Source organism: Schistocerca serialis, chromosome 1 (assembly GCF_023864345.2).
Source record: "Schistocerca serialis cubense isolate TAMUIC-IGC-003099 chromosome 1, iqSchSeri2.2, whole genome shotgun sequence".
Classification (NCBI taxonomy): Eukaryota; Metazoa; Arthropoda; class Insecta; order Orthoptera; family Acrididae; genus Schistocerca; species Schistocerca serialis.
In genome coordinates this window covers 153,062,537-153,080,187 of record NC_064638.1, presented here as the reverse complement: position 1 = coordinate 153,080,187, position 17,651 = coordinate 153,062,537, and the positions used below count along the sequence as shown (strand labels likewise).

Genomic DNA, 17,651 nt, shown 5'->3' with positions numbered 1-17,651 from the left:
AAACTGGAAATGCTATATGACAAGAAATTGGATTTGACAATTAAAGGTTCGCAGAGAAATTTCTTCATTTACAAATATGATACAAGTAACTCTGCTATTCAAAACTGCATGCATATTCAAGAATGTGCAGAAGATTTAACACCAGAAGGCAAAGCCATGAAAGAGAACTGGATTATGTTGCAAATTCTTGGGATGTTACCACCGAAACTTCACCACTTCTGTACTGCGTGGGATAATGTAGCAGTAGCTGACAAAAATCTTAACTCATTGTTTGAACGTTTGTGTCTGGAGGGAGACAGGTTAAATGAGACAGAACCATTAAGCATGTTGCACACTGATGCTTTTATCTCAAAACAAAGTAAACCATTTGTCAAAGCAGGTCAGCAGGAAATGTCTACAGTTCAAAGTTTCAAATGCAGCAAAAATGGGCATGTAAAGAAACACTGCAGAAATAGACCATGTGCCAAATATGTAGTATACTGTAGAGAGAATTATTCATGTAACACCTGCAAACAAGAGGGTCATTTTGCCAGGGAATGTCCAAGTCCAAAGTTATACAGAAACAAGACAAGCAATAAACTTGACAGTAAAGAAATAAAAGGTTACAAACATAAAGCACTGGTCACTGTTGGATTATCTATTGCCAATATAAATGAAATAAATTTGCAATCAGGTCGAGAGAACATTTGGTACCAAAACTGTGGTGCCACACAACATATGACATTTAGAAGGGACTGAGCAATAAATTATGTAAAATTAAATCACTGTACAAAAGTGTTAATTGGTGGTGCAACCAGATTAGAAGGAATTGGAGTGGGAGATGCTGAATTAAAGGCTTTTGATGTAGAACACTAGTATGAAGTAGTTCTGCAGAATGTATGTAAGGAACATAAACTTTAATTTACTTTCTGTTTCTCAAGTCTTAGACAAAGGCTATGTTCAGACTGCAGATGCAGATCTCTCAGTTTTCAAAACTGTTGACAATCTGGAAAATGTAGCAATAGGTCGACGTGAACAACAGCTGTACAAGATGTTGTTTCATACAAAAGAATTTAACAAATGTATGACAGCAGTCTCAATTAATATGTGGCATGAAAAGTTAGCACATCAAAATGTCCCATGGCAAGCAACATCACAAGTCTCATCTGACAGATATGAAAGTTGCTGAAAATACTTTGGATGTAATTCATGTTGACTTGTGTGAAATGAATCTCATGTCGTTAGGAGGAGCAAGATATTTCTTGTTGTCTAAAGATGATTTTCCTCATCTCTGAATTGTTTATTTTCTCAAGACAAAAGATGAAGCTGTTTCCAAATTAGAAACTTTCATGAAAATAGTAGAAAATAAGTTTGGGAAGAAAGTAAAATGTTTAAAGTTAGACAACAGGACCAAAATCAAGAATGCACTCACTAAAAGGCTGCTAGATGAACTTGGTGTTTTTCACATCAAGACGAACACATACACACCTCAGCAAAATGGCAGAATTGAAAGAGAAATGTGCACAGTTGTCAAGTCAGCACAACTGGCAATACACACACAAAACCTGAATGAGAATCTTTGTGCTGAAGCAATAAATTATGCCATCTTTATGCTAAATCAAACTGTTAGAAGTTCAGTAAAAGGAAGAAGTCCTGCTGAAATGTGGTTTGGACAAAAAATAGATTTTGATAAGTTGAGAAGTTTTGGATGTGACTATTATGTTTTGACTGAAGATCATAAACAACAAAAAACTGAAAAGAAATCAAAGGAAGGAACCTTTGTCAGGTATGATTTGGATTCACCCTGCTCCAGAATCTATCTACCTGATGGAAAAGACATAGTTACCTCTGATAATGTCATATTTGATGAAAGAATACAAGGTAGATAAGGAGCTAGTGTAATTAAATCTTTCACAGGTGGAATGAATTAATTAAAATATCCAGAAGAAACACAGATATCTGATTATTGTTTCTCTGATGTCTCTGAAGATTGTAGTATGTCATCTGATAACATAAAACAAAATGAAGTCTCACCACCAAAATTACATGACCAACAAAACCTTAGGCATCCTATGTGACTGTAGGCTTTCCCAGCGTAAACTAGTGATGAAGGTTTCTTGGGTCTCCAGCCGGGTGATAGTGTTGATATGATGTTTCAGGAAGTGTCATACTACCCATCTTCTGGCAAAGTCAGAGGGGGGGAGGGACAAGAAAAAGAGAGAAAGATACAGACAAAAAAGTAAAGCAGAAGATAAATAAAGAAAAAACAAAAAGGAAAAAGAGGGAAATAGAGAAAGAGTTGAGTAATTTAAAAAAAAAAAAAAAAAAAGAAGCTGCTGGCAAAAAACCATATGAATAAATGGGAGAGGGGATTAATTAATGGTGGTTTAGTCCAGGAAGATTTGATGATATGTTGGTGAGCAGGTTCCTGTCAATGGAATTTAGGGGAACTATGGCTGATTAGGATGATGCGAATGGTCGACATTGTGTAGCAAGCAGTCATGTTACTTGTCATGCTGTAAATCCTGCTCAGCAATTGGGTATGGGTCTCTCCAAAGTGAATGCTTCTTCTGTGTCCATTCATGCATTCAGCTGGTTTAGTGGTAGTCATTCCTGTGCAGTGGATATGTGGTAATTGCTAAACAATATATGTGGTTTCTCATGTTGCTATGTCTTTAAATATTGTAGAAGGTAGTGGATGGCTGCATGAGACAGGTTTTACAGTGGGAACAATGGTAGGAGTAAGAACCTTGGAATGGAGATTATGGTCAGTTAATGTCATATGGTTTGAAAAGAATATCAAGGAGGTTAGGAGGGGAACATAAGGCAGTAATGAGTGGTGTGGGAATGGCAATAGCTCACTTTGTCAAGGATGATAAGTAATTCAGCTTTGATGTTATTAAAGGTATCCTCTCAAGATTCACTTAGTGTGATTAGGGGGAACCACATGAAACCCCAATCAGGACAGTTGGTTATCTAGCTGGCTCTTCAAAAAAAATTCATTGTCATATTATTTATTGAAGTGAAACAGAAATATAAAGCCGAGAAATAACAACAGCTCATGCCAATATATAACATTCCTTTCCATTTTCATGTAATTTTAGCATAGTTCAAAATATGTTTCCCTCATTTTCTGTAGTTTCCATGTCCCTCTACATGATTCCACCTTTACAAATCACTTCTCAGCACCTACTACAACTAACAAATTATTCTTTTACTTCTTTTAAAATTTTGTTACAGGGGCAAACAATAAATGTTACACATGTTTTTGAGCTTGATGACATCAAGAACAGACTTCATGATATACGATATGTAATAATTGATATACCAAGAAGAGGAGTTCTGTCTCTACTATTTGCTAATGGAACAGTTATAAAACTTGGAATTGGTACGTATAACATCTAAGAAATGTTTATTTTCTTCTATGTCTAAAAATGAAGATTGTGAAATTATTTTGGCATTTATTGCAAAAAGGATGTGTATCTTAAGCATACACACCCACCCACCCACCCACCCACCTACACACACACACACACACACACACACACACACACACACACACACACACACACACACACACACACACACACTTATACCCAGGAAGAATCGGGCTAATACACACATCAAAAAAAGTTTTGCATCACCCCAATTCCCCGAACTCCTGAAGACAGACGTTGACTGTGAATATTGAATCATAGACACAGTCCCTTTGAATGTTCAGAGATGTCACTAAGCCCACCCAAAGATGTAAACAACCATGAATGAGCAGCACCTATTAGACAAAGGGGATCCAACAGCTGATCAGTTCCAGTCATTCAACCAGGAAGGAAGTACATGGCTCATGTTGTCTGTAGTTCAACCATGCCCCGATGGTCAATACCACAGTTTGATCACATCCGCATTGTTACTTTGTGCCAGGAAGGGCTCTCAACAAGGGAAGTGTTCAGGCATCTCAGAGTGAACCAAAGCAATGTTGTTCAGACATGGAGGAGATACAGAGAACAGGAACTGTCAATGACATGCCTCGCTCAGGCCACCCAAGGGCTACTACTACAGTGGACGACCACTCCCTACAGATTATGCCTCAGAGAAAACCTGATAGCAACACCACCATGTTAAATAATGCTTTTGGTGCAGCCAGATTTACATCGTGTTACGACTAAAACTGTGCACAATACACTGCATGATGCGAAACTTAACTCCCAACATCCATGGAAAGGTGCATCTTTGCAACAATGACACCATGCAGCACAGTACAGATCAAACCAACAACATGCCGAATGGAATGCTCAGGATTGGCATCATGTTCTCTTCACCGATGAGTGTCGCATATGCCTTCAACCAGACAATGGTCGGAGGCATGTTTGGAGGTAACCCAGTCAGGCTGAATGCCTTAGACACACTGTCCAGCAAGTGCAGCAAGGTGGATGTTCCCTGATGTTTTGGGGTGGCATTTGTCGGTCCGACGTATGCCACTGGTGGTCATGGAAGACGCCATAACGGCTGTACAATATGTGAATGCCATCCTCCGACCAACAGTGCAACCATATCAGCAGCGTATTGGCTAGGCATTTGTCTTCATGGATTACAATTTGTGCTCCCATTGTGCACATCTTGTGAATGACTTCCTTCAGGATAATGACACCACTTGACTAGAGTGGCCAGCATGTTCTCCAGACCTGAACCTGTTGAGTTTGAGACCAACTGCCATTGATTGGACATGATGCTCATCTCCAGTTCCTGTCGGTTAGTGTCTTTTTATAATCAGTGTTCTTACTCCGAGTTACATGACTCACAAGAAGAGGTCCTCAGTGGTTGGACAGACTTTTTGAAACCATATGTATGGTGATGTTGGTTAATGTCCCAAGTATCACACTATGCAGTCATTCACCCTAGTGAACCCTGATTTGCGAATGACTAAAGGAACAAAATTTCAGAATTTAGCATGCTGCTCTATAGCTTTGAAAACAGGATATGTAACAGATTGGTTGTGCAGTGTAATGGTTAAGGTACAGGCCTCACATACAAAAGGCTGTGGGTTTGAATCTCATCACGCTCTTTGAAAATTTTTATTTTTAAATCTTAATGAAATGACTTTGATCTTTATTTTTATTCAGTTAATTTTTTTAAATGTATTTTTTTTAATTTCTGTTGCTTAGTTGAGTCATTTTAATCATCATATTAATTTTTTCATCTGATCTCATTTTTCTTTGTATGATTTTTTTTTCACACAGAATCTTTGTTGATGTGATTTTGATTATTTTTGTAACTTCAGTTTAATTTCTTCAGTTTTATCATCCTATATTTCTGTCGATCTTATTGCGTTCATTATTTTCATCCCTCATTTAGCTTGAATTTCATTTCATTTATAATCCTGTCTTTTGTTTAAAACTTCATCTGCATTATTTTGTCTATAGTACAATAAATGTTTGTATGACAATAGCTATCCAAAAAATGTACCTACATCTTGTATTGAAAAACACATTTTGACCCCATTGCACAGTCAATGTAAGTAGATTATTTCATCTTTTGTTTTTTAACTGATACACTGGCAGTTTCAAATGTTTAAATATTATTATAGATAAATAAAAAGAATTAAATTCACATTAACAAAGAATCCAAGTGGAAAATGAATGATAGGAAGAAAAAAGAAACTGAAAAAGTTAATTTGGTGATTAAAATGATGTACAAATAAAAAATACATTTAACTCAATTAAAATAATAATAATAATTAACAAAGCCATTTTGATAAAGACTGACTAGATTCGACCCATGTGAGGCCTGTACCTTAACCGTTACACTGCACAACCAGTCTATTAAAAATATCTTTTTTAAAGCAGTAGACCATCACGTGATATTCTGAAAAAATTTTTTGTCAGTTACTTGCAAATGAGGGCCCACAAGGTTAAATGGTTGCATGATGTGGGACTTTAACCTACATCACCATATAAGATGCTTTCAAAAAGTTGATCCCACCACTGGGGAGCTCTCCTTGTCAGAAGGGAACACCATTCCTTGTAGATACAAGCTCCTAATATAATGTGAACACCTTGAACTAATTTATGAGCATAACATGATGTCATAGGAATAACGATGTATATGACATGATCTGTTACCAAACAATCATCCGTAAAATACTTGGAAATGGGCTAAGGCCGAAATTCAACAACTGTACAGGAAATAAAGAAAATGGCAGCTGAAGGCTTCAAGAAATCATTCAAAACATAAAAAATAAAAATAAAAAAATCTCTATACTGATGCAATCAATAAGGACCAGCCTGTTTGTAGATATTTCCAATGCATGTGGGATGCCAAATTAGCTGCTCAAGACAGTTTTTGAAAAACACGTTCAAAAGTACTTTGCAAGACTGTCTGTCTGTACCCCCTGCAATAAATCCAGAAACATTCCAGTCTATACTCAGTAGGTTAAAGTTGCCTCCAACTAGTACTGCTTGATCTGGGTATTTATACACTATTGATTCGAGCCTCTAAAACTGTCACTGTAGACTCAGGTGTCTAGGGAAAACATACAAAAATTAACTTGGTTTCATGTACACTGTTACACATGACCGGATAACTTCACTGTCACACTCATTTTTGACATCAATAGAGACAAAAGTTTTGTCAACTGCAATGAACACTGCCCCTACTGTGGCATTTAATCTGTCTTTCCGATATATGTTCCATGACTTGCTAAATATTTCAGGGCTTTCTCCTTCAGGTTTCAGCCAGCTCTCAGTCCCAAGAATAATTTATGTGTGAGAACTTTCCTACAGGGCACTAAATTTGGGAAGTTTGTTATGAATACTTTCACAATTTACTGATAAAATGTTGACAGTCGAAGTGTTTTTACTATTAACATACCCTAGAAAAACCCCATGTGCACTCCACACGTACTCTGCTACCCAAGTAGCTGCTTTCATTGTACAGTACACCCCTGACCTATCAAGGGGAGTCCTATAATTGCCAATTCAGTAATGCAGGTCCAGGAGTCTGCAGCCAAGGCTGTCATAAAGTCAACAAAGCTTTCGGTTGACACCCTTCACTTGGCTCCAAACCAAAGGACACTCATCAACTCTGGGAACAATGTTACACATTGTGAGCTCTGTTGGCATCTCACATGTGAAGCCATGAACCACAACTTGCATACTTGATAGCCACAGGCAAGGTCATTTCCATACCTTGGATAAGGCCACCAGCTGAATAATGGAGTGCATATTGTCTTTCTTTCTAGCCCTGGACACTATCTGCTTAAGTCTCCTTAACAAACCTAACATTGGAGCTCCTCATAAATAGCAAATCCTTGCCCACATGTGGCTGCTGAGACCCTGCCAAAGGAACAGCTACTGCTCATTCACAGGGTTAACAGGTGAGACCCAATAGCCAGCCTCCACATTGGCCCTCTGCCTCGAACAACGTGAATGCTCTTCCACCCTGGCACCAGAGGTGTCCAAAGCAATGCCCCAGATTCTCTGGCACTACTACACCCCTAGGCAGCAGCCTGAAGGTAGCTCACCATAGCCAAAATTGAATTCAACTGTAAACTATGGCATGCACACATCCTACCCTTCCTAGCAAGACTAACTGAAGAAGTACTGAAGAAGAACTGTAAAAGCAGACAGGAACCTAGATATGCAGTTTGCCACCCTTCTGACAAGTCACAAATGTTTGCTAGTGCCTTAATGACAGATAGTTGTATTTCACAAGGATGATATTGTCTAGATCCAAGCTGACTATCTTTCAATAGATCATTTTCTTTGAGATAATTCATAATGTCCAAACACAGCGTATGTTCCAAAACTGTACTGCAGATTGACATCAGTGATATGGATTTGCAATTCAGTGGTTTAGAAGCAGAGCTGTATGGCCTGCCTGTTGTGTGCAAAGGATACTGAAAAATTTATTAATTTAGTTTATAAAGACAGGTCATTATGAGACCAGATTGTTGAAAACTGTCACTGTTGTGACAGTCAAATAAATGTGTGGTGGGAGTTTTCCACAGAAATGAACCTAACCAGTAAGTGTTTTTAATTGCAGTACTCTTTACAAGGTGAAACATTAACAGGACTATTTTGAAAGTCATTTTATCACACTGCAGCATATTGCAGATTCTTTTACAGTGCAGTGTATTTGGAAATTATATGTAGGATCTGGAACATGGAGTGGATGGTTGAGCCATTCAAGCATAGAATGCTTGAACAAGAAAAGGAAGTCAAATGCAGTTGCTCCCTGTGTCCAAACCGACTATATTGAGATCCACAGGACTTTGAACCACATGCACCAAGCAACTTGAGAAATCATAGATGTTTCAGGATGGGAAGGTAAGGGGAGAAGGGAGTGCTGAAGTCATGTCTCATGTGGTGATCTGTGTGTGGTATTGGCTGAAGCTGATGTGAGTGAGACATTTTGGTCATTTACCTTCATTTAAGAGCACGGGGCATGTAGATGACCATTTTGAAGGTGTTTAAAAATCAAATTTTCTCCGTTTCTGTACAATTTTGAAGCAACTGCTTGATACATAATGTTAAATAGATTGTTTCAGTTATGTAGAAGTAATAACAACTGACATAGCACAGTTTGTTGTAATATAACATGTTGGTAATTGTGAGGAAAAAAAAGATTTTTATACATGCAGTAGTCATATTTGGTACAGTTTTGACATATTGTTTTTGGATCAGAACAGAAAAATTTGCAAAAACTGTTAAAAACACATAAGAAACAAAATCATAAGTAGAAAATTTTTAATTTGAATCCGTACTACCAGTTATAAAACAAAGAAGATGATATTTTAAAAACTGCCCAAAAAAGACTTACATTTTCAAATTTCTTACTCATTTTTTTTAAAAAGTTAGGGAAGATTATTTTGCTCAATAAATTAAAGGACATGCAATGTTTTCACTCCCCTATTGCAAGTATTTCCTGTGAAAAATTAACTTGTGAGAAATTGAAATAAACTAACCATTCATTTAATACACTTATATGGCATCAGGGCAGTATCAGAGCATAGTCATTTTCATACTTTGGATGATGGTCTTTTTTCCTTTTCTCTAACTTTGCCTGAGTTCTAGTTTCCTTTGTTGGTTGAAGAGTATACCTTTCTGCACTGGCAATACATTCCTTGTTGATATCAGTGAGAACAGTAACAATGATTTCTCCAGCTGATATTCCCAGCACTTTCTAAACTTTCATTCTACTTGCTGCTGCATCATTGAAACATATTATAGAATCCAGCATACTAACACCCAAACCTCCAGATGTCAAACACTCAAATCAGTACCAAACATTGTAAGTCGATAGAGTATCAATCAAAACTCCAATTTAGTTCATGCTGTGTACTGTCATCCAACAGAACGGGCATAAACATTAATTAAAATCAACGCCAGAACTAAGGACCACATCAGAAGCATAACTGTGAGTATAAAACAGATGTTGCTTCCATGGGGAGGTTGGCAGAGCATTAGATCATTGTACTAAGGGTTTCGGGTTCAAACTCAATGAGGAAAAGTTTTTTTTTTTCCTGTATTATGCATTAAAGTGTTATATGGCACAATGTGTTTATGACATGAAAAAGGGTTGTTTGGAATGTTCTCTTGACAATCTGCTTTTGCTTCATTTCTTTGAAAGTAGTAAACCTAAATATTAATAATTAATAATAAACAAAATAATAATATCAATAATAAGTACATAACATTCAAATAACAAAGCAAAAGCAGACTTCCAAAAGAACATTGCTACAAATGATGAAAAGTTGTTTTACAAGTCAGGAAAATGTTTTCCCATACAACAGTTTCATGTGAAAACAGTTAAAAAAAATTATTATCAGTGGGGAATGCTCTACCTTCTCATCCACCTGAGATCTACAATACAATTACTCACATATATGCTTTTCCTGTTCTCTGTAGCTTTTGTGATACATGTTCTGCTGGACGACAGCACACAGGATGAATGAAATTGGTGTTCTGGTTCATGCTCTATTGATATACAGTGTTACGTACCAACCTGAGTGTCTGACATCAGGAGGTAAAGTCCCAAGGTACTTATTCCAACAAACAGCAAATACAGTTTTTGGTACCCAACCCATATTATTTGGCCGAAATGTTCAAACCTTCATTTGGGTTTTCTGTGTAATCCTGATCGCAATTTACTAAAAGGCTTTAATTGTTCAAGTTTTGAAAAATAGGTTTTATCACTGTCATCACTGCTTAAGGTAATAAGTGCTTGTGTGTTTATGTTTCCCCACTAATTAGTGCCTTTTGAAACCCACATCATGAGCCAGCAACTTTTGGCCAGTGAGCTTATTGTGCAGTGTTGTCTATAAGAGTTTTTGAAAAAAATATCACCCACACCATTCTTTTCATATTCTCTACTTGATGCAGCATTTCTCCTGATTGCCAAACTATAGTTACACTGCAGAAAAGCTTTCTCATGGCCTGTAAATGGCTTATCATCAGACAGTTTCATTCTTTTATTAGCCTCCTAGGTCTTCCCAGCCTTCCACAAGATTCCAATTTTGAAATTTCTGTTGTTCCATATACTTTAGGTCCTTTTACTTTTGTAAAACATTTTGAATCTCCATCCCCAAGGCAACTAATGTATCTAATAATGTTTGAGACTTCTAGAAAAGTTTGACCTCTCCTTCACATTCCATTCTAGAACTGTAGCCCTCAGAATTCTTGGAAAAATTTTGAGCAAAACACTTGTCATGGTACCTACAACTGCAGCACTGTTTTGTGAAGCATTCAGAGTCAATATCCTTGTCATTACACAGAGAAGTGTATGTGACAGCTCCATTCACAGAAGAAAGTTTTCACCACTGAATGAGCTGTCAAAGGCCACAATTATATCCCCACATAAATCCACAAACTAGAGTGTAAATTGAAAACAGTTCCACACAAAGATTATGCACAGTCAGTAATGCCAATTCCTAATTGAAATTTTGCTCAACAATATTATCAAAAGGAGAGAGTGTTACTCACCATAAAGATGACATGTTGAGTTGCAGACAGGCACGATGTAAAGACTGTTACTTATAAGCTTTAGGTCAAAACCTTCTTCTGAGAAGAAAAACACACTCTCATTTACACAAGCAAGCACACATCACAGACATGACTGCTATTTCCAGCTTTTTCAGTTGGTATGTATTAATATATGCATTCTATCATACATCCTTGAGAAATGTACAAAAGGTTAGCAGAAACCGATGGATGAAGTTACAGTTGGCTGGAGCAGCCATAGGTATCAGTCATGAGCATGTGTGTGTGTGTGTGTGTGTGTGTGTGTGTGTGTGTGTGTGTGTGTGTGTGTCTGTGTGTATGTGTGTGTGTGTGTGTGTGTGTGTGTGTGTGTGTGTGTGTGTGGTGTGCTTGCTTGTGTGAATGTGTGTGCATTTTTATTTTCTGAAGGAAGCTCATATTAACAGTCTATTCATTGTGCATGTCTGAAAATCAATGGCTCATCTTTATGGTGAATAGCTAGCTATTATTTTCATAATATTTCTGATGTTCCAACCTGGAGTTTGCACAGTTTAAAATTTTTCTCAATAATTATATCTATCAACGAAGGCAAAGGAAAATACCTGTCAAACAACATATTTAAAAGGGGCAGAACTGATGCTCCACCAAATTTAAAAGTCTGACAAAGGCATTTAAATGCTAAATTGTGAAAAAAGAATTTTCCACTGCCCATTTGAATGGAGCATCTGATGGGAAAAAACCTGATTTTTTTTCTTTGATCCTTAACCCATTGTTTTGGACAAGAAAGTCAAGGGTAGGTAATGGCAGAAAATTATAGTAGATTGTTCTTAAAGTAACAAAGAATCAAGATGGTTAAGAAAAGAGGAGTACAGCTCCAAGTAAAGACTGGTGTTTTATAGAAAAGTCGTGGTTTTTATGAGATGAAAAAGAAGAAGATGATAAGTACCTTTTGTGAAAATCTATTCCTTTCTGCTCCCAGAGGAAGAAACTGTCAGTTCTGAAAGCTAGGATTCTGTGCGTACTTTTAAGTGCCTTGTCTCCTGGTAATAAGTAATGGACAGCTATTCTGTCTCATAATTTTACATGTTCCACACTGTTAATATCCTTTACAGATGGATCAAACATATAACTATCTCCCTACCTAATTATTTTTACAATTGTATATATTCCATTGATATTCACAGTCACTCAGAGATTATTACTGGATGTAATATGTCACCAATTTTGTTACTGAAGGCCAAACTAAATAGTACCATGCTGTAATTCAGGGACACTGAAGTTCTGAAGATGTGGAGACATATTTTGATAGTGATATCAGATGCTTCAGTATTTACACTTAAAAATTTCTGGAAGACATAATTTGTTAACTCATGTTGTTAAAGATGTCATATTAGCAACAAATTGCTAGAACACTATGATTCTAATGTCTCTATTCTTTAAGTACAAAATCATAAGTGGCCAATGTGGCTAACATATCTACAGAAGTAACACTGCTGTAATCATCTGTCTTTGTTGATGTTGGAACAGAAAGTCATTAGTTCATATGTAGGAGTAATGAAAATCAGTGCTGTGTTCCTGAAATATTGGTCATCAACCAACAATAAATCAAGTCCAGCAATATTATTGCCATTATCAGGCTGGCAGATCTTCATTTTCAATCATCAATGTCACAGCCAAAATGTAACAAAGTATGTGACATATCATTAACTAAACATACCTAACAAAACTACTGTAGGATCACATATATTTGAGTTGATTCTTGTTAAATTGGTGTATACTTGCCATCAAAAACAGTGTTCTATAGAGGAAAAACCACTCTACTGAAGATAATGTGTATTTAATGACTCACTTCTTGGATTTCATTTACGTTGTCTGCATTAAAGGCAAGTGTCAAACAAATGTAATAAGTGCTTATGTTTAAAAATGAGCTCACAGACATTTGTCAAACCTTATGAAAAAATAATTAAGTTTGATTTGTGTTGAAATCCATTTTATTTTTCATATATATACAGGGCTATTACAAATGATTGAAGCGATTTCATAAATTCACTGTAGCTCCATTCATTGACATATGGTCACAACACACTACAGATACGTAGAAAAACTCATAAAGTTTTGTTCGGCTGAAGCCGCACTTCAGGTTTCTGCCGCCAGAGCGCTCGAGAGCGCAGTGAGACAAAATGGCGACAGGAGCCGAGAAAGCGTATGTCGTGCTTGAAATGCACTCACATCAGTCAGTCATAACAGTGCAACGACACTTCAGGACGAAGTTCAACAAAGATCCACTAACTGCTAACTCCATTTGGCGATGGTATGTGCAGTTTAAAGCTTCTGGATGCCTCTGTAAGGGAAATCAACGGGTCAGCCTGCAGTGAACGAAGAAATGGTTGAACGCGTGTGGGCAAGTTTCACGCATAGTGATGTGAAAGAATCAGTGTTTAAACCTCCTCTACCAAAAAACGTGCCAGAACTGCGAGCTCGCATCAACAATGCTTTCGAACTCATCGATGGGGACATGCTGCGCCGAGTGTAGGAGGAACTTGATTATCAGCTTGATGTCTGCCGAATCACTAAAGGGGCACATATCGAACATTTGTGAATGCCTAAAGAAACTTTTTGAGTTTTTGTATGTGTGTGCAAAGCATTGTGAAAATATCTCAAATAATAAAGTTATTGTAGAGCTGTGAAATCACTTCAATCATTTGTAATAACCCTGTATATATATACACACACCATTTGTCTATGAAATTTTTATATGTTTTAATGTAATTGATCTATAACTCTGTAACAGGACATGAATTTAAACTTCAGCATCTAAAGAATGGTACCATCCAATACAGCCATAATACTTCATATCATCACAGGAAAGACCATTTTGAGGTTCTGGCAACAGATGGAATATCTGAGGCAATAAACAGTGTTCATCTGACAATTGAGAAACCAGTGACAATACAGTTTGCTGTCAGTGCTGGGGACACTGTGTTCACGATGGAGGAAAATGGTCCTCCACTTCAGATTCCAATTTTACGAGTTGGTTCAGATCTATCCGAGGAGTCACAAGTCCTTTGTGTAACATCACCAGGCGATGCAACACCAGACCAAGATTATGAGCACATTGAGAAGGTAAGATCCAGAGCAAGAAATCCAAACAATAAACAGTCTTCTCTTACATGTCCTATGAGTATCTGTCATTCATTCATGTACTTTTATTTCCTCATGACTCTTGGCAAGTTTTTACTGAATGACCAAATATGTACATTCACAAGACTCATGGAAATGTTGAAATTTTTTATGTGTGATTACAAGATGTATATTAGTTCAGACACACACACACACACACACACACACACACACACACACACACACACACACACACACACACACACTTCAAACATGCACAGACCATACAAAGTCTTTGCATACAGTTCTCATGGACACCCAGCTGGTGTGGGTCTTTCTGTAGTTAATCCTCCCATAGCTTACTTAGTCTTTCAATTTTTTGGATGTTATCAGGTTTTCACGTAACCATGGCTTTAGTCTGGCAAGTGTCTAGTCTCATGGCAGTGTGTCCTGCCAGGATTATTCCCCGCACTTTCATTTTCTGCACAATGTTTGGTTGTTTCATCATGTTGTACAGTTCCTGGTTCTTTCTGCATCTCCATGTGTTCTGTTCCCAGACTGGTTCTTAATTTCTTGTTTTAAGTTATTATACCTTTTGAACCAGTTGCCAAAGTATTTAAAAGTATCCACCACTCTGGCTCTGTTCCATATTCCTATCTGTAATGAAGCATTGTTAGGGTCTTATCTGGATACTTCTATCATTTCAGTCTTCTCCACATTAATCCACAGCTCAGTCTTACTGGTATTATTTTCTAAGTCCTCCACAGTTTGTGCCATCTCTTTCTCTGACTCCACTGTGGCTGTAGTGTCATCTGCAAATCCCAATTACCAAGTTTTTCCATTTAGTTTCCCCCTTTACCTTCTCTTTCTGTTTCCTGAATTACTTTCTCTATGAGCAAATTATAATCAATGGTGAAATTACATCACCTTGTCTTACACCAGTTCTGATCCTGAATTCCTTGGACAGCTCCATCATGTATTTCACCTTGGCTTTTGTCTACACTGTACATGCCTTCAAGTTAAGTAACTTCTTTGATAGGTCAAGCCCCTCAGGAAGTGATACATATTTAATCTGTGTATATTATCATACTTCTTTGAGGAATCAAATGTCACCAGAGACCAATGGATAAATTTGCAGCACCTCTGCCAGATTTGTCTCATGGAGAATATTGATCCACAGTCTGGTAGATGACTTCCACCCTTTTGGAATCTCTTTCTTTCCCCACACTTTGCTTATGATTGTGTACCTCTTTCTGAAGTGTTTCACCTCCCATCCTCAACATCTCTACCACTATCCTATCTTCTCCTGGCAACTTGTTATTCTTCAGTTTCTTAATTGCTCTTTCTATGTCCTACTGAGTCACTTCAATTTCTTCTTCCTTCATGTCCTCTGCAATTCTTCTTTCTGGGAAGACTCAATATTCAGCATCCAGTTACTTCTCAAAACATTACTTCCAGCCAAGAGTGCCCATACCAAGAGTCATGCGGGTTGAGGGGGTGCTGAATGCCCAACCCCTCCCCCTAGTTGTCAGGAAAAGGAAAAACCATAGTTTAGTTAGGTGTTTTTTCTCAAGAAAATTATTTAAAGGACAGTATCACGCAGGTACTGTAACATTTTTATGCCTGCACACAATTCCCCATGTGTCTTCCAAAATCTTAAAAATACTTCTTACCCAAGGTCTTGCTCCCCCCCCCCCCCCCCCCTCCCCTCCCCATACAAATCATATGGTTGCCCATGCTCCTATCTCTCCAGTATCCTTTCCATGTCTCATCTGAAACATTTTCTACTGTAAAATATTTTGTGTGCTCTCTCTATTTCATTGATCATGTTGGTCGTGAATTTTCCTTTCTCTGTCCTTAGAATCTTGCTTGTTTCTCTTTTTATGTTCTTGTCTGCTTCCTGTTTTCCTGCACAATTTCTACCGAGCATGTGTGCCTCATTTGCTCTGACCTTCATAGCTTGTTCACACGTATCATTGAACTAGTTCTTTCTGGTTGTTGGCATTTTTCTTCTAGATTATCTCTTGCTACTTCAGTTACAGCAATTTTTATTTTTTCCTATTAATCATTAACAATTCTTTCATCATTGTGGCTTGATACCAGGACTTCAAATTTATTTGTGCACTCTCATATCATACTTGTGGCACAACTGTGGATCTATAGCTTCTCAACATCATACTGTCTCTTAACCATGCCTTTCTTCTTCCTTTTATAGTGCAGCTGTAGTTGCAATTTGCTGATTACTGAGTAATGGTCTGCATCTGCATCAGCCCTTCTGAAATCTCTAATATCTGTCATATACTTCTTGCACCTCTCATCTGTAAGAATATTATCAATATGATTGGTGGTGTTACCATCTGGGAAAGTCTATGCACCTTTGTATATCTGTTTGTGGGGGAAGGACACTGAGCTCATCACATAGTTCTGGCTTAAGGTAAAACCAATGAGGCACAGTTCGCTGTCATCTGTTTCCACAAGTTTACTCTGTTTTCTGATTTCTAACGATGTGCAATGATAAAAAGCGGAGTGACTTCGGATTGCAAGCAAAATCCACACCTCTCTCACATTGGTTGACTTACATGATCTGTGCAGCCGATCTTCTTTTCTAGATTGCTGGCTCTGTCGATCTCCAAAACCTTCTTCTACGAAGAATAATGCTGGTTATGGGAATTTGTAAGACACTCTCTCTACTTTTGAAACAATTTAGTACTCAAAGAATACTTTAAACTCAGACATAGTATATTTCAACTTCCACAGAGAACAAATTCAATATTTCTTACATCAATATTCGAATGTTTATAAATCAACCGATTTGTCTTGCGATACGCTTGATAAAATACCTCTGCAGTAGCGTACTTTTTACAACCACATAATTTATGAACATGTCTTGCTTCTAGCAAGTCCAACACATGAAGTACAATTAAAGTGTCTGTAATCAATTGTTCATTTTCTTTAACAATAATCACAGACCCTAAAACAACAAGGAATACTACATGATTACTTCTTGCTCTTCCATTACAACTTCCATGGTACGAGCAGCAAACAGTTGTCGATGTCGTTTGACTGTCGCGTCTACCTTGTGCTTGTGACTCCTTTCCAGCCTGCACACACAAACATGTGTCACGCAATATGTACATTGTCTCACACTTATTTTTAAAACATCGTGTGTTTGAGAAAGTAGAAGGATGAGTGGTTCTGGAATTTACACGGAAATTCTTGAAGCTCTACAGATTGTCAGCTTACACACATCTTCTTATCCCAATTTGGCATTTAAATCTCCCAAAATAATCTTAATATTTCAGATTCTAATGCTTTCCATTGTTCTTTCTAGTATTTCATAAAACTCACTTTGTTGCTTATGTCTGTTGGTGCTTATGTATGAACAAGTGATCTTCATACTTATTCCACATAGTAAGATATGATACTCTCTTGCTGACTGCACTTAATCTCTTTGCTTACATTAGCAAATGATCAGTCACCACAAATACTGTTTGATGTTCATGCCTTCACAGTTTCCACAAAAGATTACTGATTTATTGTCATGTAAAATCTCTTCCCCTTGCCATCTAGTTTCTTGTA

The 17,651-nt window shown here is 37.3% G+C and overlaps 1 protein-coding gene across 1 annotated transcript in view; it reads left to right on the top strand.

The window, feature by feature from the left end:
- LOC126464541 (extracellular matrix organizing protein FRAS1-like) overlaps positions 1-17,651 on the top strand; it is a 471,206-nt gene that overhangs the window by 261,959 nt on the left and 191,596 nt on the right. Inside the window, exons 6-7 of the mRNA XM_050096241.1 lie at positions 3,220-3,367; positions 13,744-14,075. Of these exons, the coding sequence (XP_049952198.1) occupies positions 3,220-3,367; positions 13,744-14,075 (480 nt within the window). The remainder of the gene's footprint in view (positions 1-3,219; positions 3,368-13,743; positions 14,076-17,651) is intronic.